Source organism: Sinocyclocheilus grahami, unplaced genomic scaffold (genome assembly GCF_001515645.1).
Source record: "Sinocyclocheilus grahami isolate Dianchi unplaced genomic scaffold, SAMN03320097.WGS_v1.1 scaffold67.1, whole genome shotgun sequence".
NCBI lineage: Eukaryota > Metazoa > Chordata > Actinopteri > Cypriniformes > Cyprinidae > Sinocyclocheilus > Sinocyclocheilus grahami.
This window is the reverse complement of record NW_015505246.1, coordinates 2565089-2571220: the sequence shown is the minus strand read 5'-3', so window position 1 is coordinate 2571220 and position 6132 is coordinate 2565089. Positions and strand designations below refer to the sequence as shown.

At 37.0% G+C, this 6132-nt stretch overlaps 1 protein-coding gene across 1 annotated transcript in view; it reads right to left on the bottom strand.

The window, feature by feature from the left end:
* Nucleotides 1-602: 602 nt before the first annotated feature.
* Nucleotides 603-6132, bottom strand: part of LOC107585215 (BMP/retinoic acid-inducible neural-specific protein 3-like) — a 21419-nt gene continuing 15889 nt past the window's right edge. The window contains exons 5-7 of the mRNA XM_016272124.1: nt 5443-5679; nt 3652-3874; nt 603-1803 (exon numbers count right to left, since the gene is read on the bottom strand). Of these exons, the coding sequence (XP_016127610.1) occupies nt 687-1803; nt 3652-3874; nt 5443-5679 (1577 nt within the window). The 3' untranslated portion in view covers nt 603-686. The remainder of the gene's footprint in view (nt 1804-3651; nt 3875-5442; nt 5680-6132) is intronic.

Sequence of the window (6132 nt, the reverse complement as noted above, 5' to 3'; positions counted from 1 at the left end):
TAATACAGGAAACACATGTAATATCAGCATAGAAATATGAGTAAATCGTAATACTAATATGATAATGTACGGGACTTTGTAATGCTTTTAGTAATGAAAAACAAAACACTCTCTCTTCCAATGGGATGTGAATAAAAAGAAATTATCATGAACCTAACAAGCATATAATATAATTATGTCAATAAATCTGTTTCATTATTATTTTATCAAAGTCATATATCATGTTCAATGTATTTAATTCCTCATTAAGTGCACTCAATTGCAAATATAAAATGTTTCATTTTCCAATAAACTAAACTGTCACATAACAATAAAAATATGCTGATAAATAATGCAACCATTACTCCATTACAACCATGATGTTTTAATAACAATTTAACTACAAAATTGACTGACATCACTGTATTCTTTCCAAGGAAAGCGCACTGTCACTGAAGCAAAAGAAGAAGAAAAAAAACATAAAAATTACAAACAAACACTCCATATATTTTTTAAATCTCTTCTTTGAACTCAGTGTACAATACAATAAAAATGAGTCTGTTTTTGAGCAAGATGATCTACTAGTGAAGGTAAAGTCACAAAAAAATAGTGTCTCTATCACGGAAAGTCATTGCAGCTTTGACTTTAACAGTCTACTCTGCATTTTTACAGTTGTTCTATTGATGTCTGCTGTGATGCTTTAGCCGTTAGCTACAGAGTTTAGTGGTCTCATAATCCAGAGAATTGGGGAGACGAGCATTGAAGGACTGGAGCGAGGCATGAATGCGCACCACCTCATTAGCCGTCAGTTTGAGACGGTGCCGTAATAAGCAGGAGAAAAGGTCCAGAGGTTGCTGGCCCGGTGGAGAGAGTCGGTTGACCCGGTCCCGGATCTCCAGCAGCTGGAGCAAGGCAGAGTCCTGCGAGCCCAGCGTGTATGGGTAGTCCAGCTGCAGGATCAAGTCCCGGATTGCTTCCGGGTCGAAATGCATACTGTAACCGAACACTTGAATGCTGTTGATCTTCATGTACCCCAGATTTCTAGTAGGGTCGGCCATTTCCAAAGGCTCCAGGTAAACACTGTCATTGGCTCCAGTGCCTGGAGTTTTGATGCGGCTCCTCAGGTAAATGTGGATGGTCTCAAAGAAGGTCTTCCACTTGTTGCCCAAAGTCAAGGTCCAGTTAAAGCATTCTAGTGGAAGGTCCAGCTTAGCAGACTTCCAGTCTGGAAAACTGTTCTCATTCACAGGAATTAACCAGCTTTCTGAGTGGCTCCCCCCGAAGGGATTGATGAAGAGCGTGAGCGTAGGTTCCAGAGTGCTGTTTTTCGTAAGGCAAATTTGAAGGGAGATGCCTAAGAGCATATGGACCAGGTTGGATTTGTATTTGTTACTCTTTAGCGTAAGCAGCATCCTCTTCCTCCATGAAGGATCAAACCAGCTATTCAGCCGCATGTCGTTGCTGATGAAGATAGCGTGGACCTCTAAGCGTCGATCGGCTCTCTGTAGAAGGTAGCGTAGCTCCAGATCTTGAAGATCAGTCTCAAAGCCCAGGTAGTTCTCGGTGGAATCTGCCACCATCGGTCGACAGGTCCCTTGACTTAACATGTAGCCGACGTTGCAACTGCCGCAGCGAGTGTGGTTGTCGCTAGCACAAGCGGCGCAGGCGGCACCTTCACCCACAGAGCATGGTGTGGGTACCTGGCAGGAACTGTGGTCATATGCACAAATGCAAGTGTGCAGTTCTTCTGAGAAGGAGCCTAGCTGGTTGTTCTCTGAGCAGTATAATAAAGACTGGAAGTAGTTCAGCCAATACGACTGTGGCCTAAGATAAGGTAAACAGCAGTATCAGTTAGTCTGCCTAAACGATGATTGTTGAGATTAAATTGTCATGTATCCAAAGCCGGTACAGCGGCAGATGGCAAGATTAAAACTAGCACAAACATAATTCTGTTCCACAAAAAGTTATCTAAAAAAGTACAAGCATATATTGTTCCCTTCTTCTGTTTAAAATATGGCAAAACTGTCACTTAGCATCTCTCTCTAACAGCAACTGCTTCATGATTTATTTTCGCAAACCTATAAATGTTCCGATATTGAAGGAGATTTGAAAGTCTAAACTTAAAAGTAACACTGCTCTAAACTGCTGGTTCTCAACTGGTGGGTTGTGGCACTAAAATGGGTTGCAAGTCTGTTTTGACAAATCATTAAATTAGGGCTGTGAAAATAATATGCTATTTTTTTCTGATTAATATGGACTGTGTAACATGTTAAATTCCATGCATAATGTGCTCACATTTGCAAATGTATGTTTCATTTATTTATTTATTCATATCTCCTTTATGTTTCTTCTACATTAATTTGGGTATTCAATGTGTGAATCACACATTTATGATTTATTAATTTTAATGTTAGGTGTGATCTGTGATCTGATTTTTATTGAATTAATAAACTAATTTAATTAACCATATAATTGTCTATAGTTAGGATAACACAATAATTAGTGTAAATACAAAGGATGCGGACATAGACAGGCTGCTCTCAAACTTCCATATTAAGAAGAAAACTATGCACTGTAGAAGAAAATCTGATCCAGATAAAACTTCACTTACACATCGTTCGAAAATGTTTAATTTTAAGGGCATTTTTATTTACTTTTGTACAATAAATTGTAGAGATGTAACAATATTATCAATATTGCAATATCGTGGTAACATGATGATATGAAACGATAAAAGTGTAGTCTTGGGAGTGGCGTTTTCCTTCAAAATAAAAGCTCTACTGCCATATCCATCAAAATAAAAGCTTAAAAGTGCAGTATGAATTGCTGACAGCTAGCGGTTTAAATGGGTAACGTTACTGCAGTCCAAATTCAAAATATCTCTTTCAAGTGTTGAGAAATTAGGAAAGAAGTATTGTAACTTCCTATTTCTATGAAGTATTCATTTTCATTTATTTTACAGTGCAGTTGTTTTACAGTATATGCTACTGCTGTCATTGCTGTTATTATTATTATTCTATTCTAATTTGTTTGGCTTCCTAAAACACCAGTGTGAATGTAATTTAGACTGAGACGGTATATAACAAATAAAAAGAGGCTCGAGTCCCCTTTAAAGTTCAGGTAAAAGTCAATACACAGACAATTTTTTTGACTTGAGATATCTCTTAATTTCAAACTCTCAAAGTGCATTAGATAGAATAATTTAACTTTAAAACGTCTTAATATGTCTTTTTTGTTTAAATATCGCAATAAATATCGTATTGTGGACTTCATACTGCAATAATATTGTATCGTGAGATTTTGATATCGTTACATCCCGAATAAACTGTGTTGGTAGCCAATGTAAAATCTAAGGCCTGAAGCAAAACCAGTTGAGAACCACTATGGCGACTTTAGTCTTATTGATTGTGGGTAAACACAAAGGTGCCCCCCCGGAGACGAGAGCACTAGTGCTCCCTTTGACTCTGAAGCACACTGACAAACATTCCTCTCGGCAGCCCGTGGAGTCTGAAATGCAGGCCACTCATGAACACAAGCAATAATGATGATAAACACTATGTGAAGAGTTTCCTCTCTGGATACAGTAATTGGGGGCATTATTCCATTTCGGAATTAAGTATCAGTGTATTTATCACCACAACAATGAGGAGATAATGAGTCTGTTGTGCTCACCTTTCACGCGGTAAGTTGATGTGGGGCTGCTTTTGGCACCTCTTGCTGAGGCTGAAGAGCTTGTAAACCACTCGCTGGGCTCGCTTGAAGAGACTTTTCATGTTACTTTCCAGCTGCTCATAGCGCCTCTGAAATACACCATCCAGCGACCACAAATGTTGGATCATCGAGGAGTTGAGGAAGAAATTCTGCGGCAGCCTCATCAGAAATGTTTTGAACTCATCTGTTGAAGAAAGAGTACGTTCTCTCAGATATAGTAGTGTTGTCATGTAAACTTGATTGAAAAGTGGTTAAATGCCTGAACGCATTGCCTTTATACTTCACTCTCCTTGACAATAAGAAGGAATCATTTCAGTGAAGAGACATTTTTTCAAGCGGTTCCTACAGATCATTTCATTTTAGCTGATGGGGCAGAACACTGAATGCCTTTGATGCTCCTATCAGAAGGACACATTTACGATACCTGAGAAAGTATGTATATCTGGCACTTCCTGATAGCTCTAATAACATAAACTTTGAAAGTAATTGAACTCTGGGATATTTTAGGAAGAAGGGAAAAGGATGACAGTGTGGAAGAAAAAAAATCCATGCGTTTTAATTTTGCTCAAGCATTAATGGTCACTGTGGGGGTGACCTCGACAGGCAGTAATACAGTACCTAAACATTATGCTAAGTGCTCTCATTCATATGCTTGATGAAAGATGCTGGATGGGCAATAAAGCATTTTATGGGTGATTAATTCTGCTCAACATACTGTAAGGCAATATGTTGAGCAGGATATTTTTTTTTCTAATCCCACACTGTCTCTGAAGGACATTATGTGGGGAATGTCAGGATTCACTGAAAGTTGTTCATATTTATTCAGACCAGTGACCAGTGTGAAAAAGTAGAGTAATTATACTAGATAAGACCACAGGTCAACAGGGTAAACAATTTAACTAATAGTTATTGCCACAATTCCGCAGTTGATTATTCAGTATATTATTGATTATACATTTTTGTGTATTACAAGTTTTTAGAAATGTTACATTAAAATATGCAAACAATGCATTATCTAATTAAATATAGACTAATTTGCATAAGTTTCCTGAACACAAATCTGAAAAATCTGAAAAAGCCAGGTTCACAATAAATTTTTGTTGACATATTAAAGTTAAAGATTCTTACACAGGGGATTTTGGATATCCTTTTTTATTACTACATAAATCAGAAAATTCTGTTAACAGAATTTTCACCATGTTTATAGGAATACAATTTTATATAACTAACGTGAATGATATATGAACAATCCTTCTGTAAAAACTTTCAAAATATAGATAGGAATGAAACTGTAAAGTTTGTTGAGTGTATGTAAATGCTGAAGTGGAGGTTTCTGGCTCAGTGCAGGAAAAAAAAACTAATTTAGAGAAAACGGTCTTTAAAGAAATGTAATTGAAATCTGCAGTCCCAAATAGATAAGGTTTATTATCGATGTTTTTCCCCCCACTAGCATGCCCCAAAAAATTGTTATGAAAGCAAAATAGCCTAAAATCTCACTGACTAGTATGTGAAAAAATGGTTTTGCCTATAGTGTTAGTTAAGAAAGTTAAATGATTGTTTGTCCATCTTCAGCAATGAATGAACAGTAGTAAATAACATACTTTTCTAAACTTCTATAATAACTAATAATAATTATACAATTCCAAAATAGGCTCTTAAATTAATTGTTGTGGTGATTGAGATGTTTCTTCAGAAGGACAAATGAATAACAAAAATTATTCAGTTGAAACATGCTTGAATTCAGTCTCCTACCTGAATCTTCAAACTCCTTGTAGGTAACAGCCCATGATTCAGAGATTCGCAAAAGGCTTTCCTCCATGGCCTGAATATCCATGTAGGGACAGTTGCACTCTGGAAACTTGGGGTCACATTTGCACCAGCAGTCATTGTCTCGACAGACAAAAGTTCCCTCTCCATTGCAGGCAATGTAACTAAGAGCTGCTTGGACGAAAGTGTCTCTGAGATAATCTGGCAAAATGACCTGCAAGCCTTCAGTTACGGAGAAAAGAAAGATTGTTATAAGAATAGTGGGTCCTTGATTAAAGTGGTTTGATAAAGAGAGTCATGTGGTCACAAAGCGCGCACATACTTAGTAGGCATGCGGTGCCTGCAGTTATCATATTTTCTGTTCAGCAATTGAAAACGTAGCACATGCTAAAACTTCTTAACAAGAGCTTTTGCCGTTACGATGATTTTGACTCTTTTCCAAAACCTAGTGAGTATGCATACTGTGCACAATAATCAAAACAAATTATGATCAAACTCAATTCACTTATGATTTCTCCTGTGACAGATAGGTTTGACTCAACTATGCTTATAAATGCGAAGACAAAGAAATGCACAAATTTAGACTATATTTACTGTATGTCTTTTTCCAATCAATTATCATGGTTTCCACAAAATATATTAAGCAGTGCAATATATATATATATATATATATAT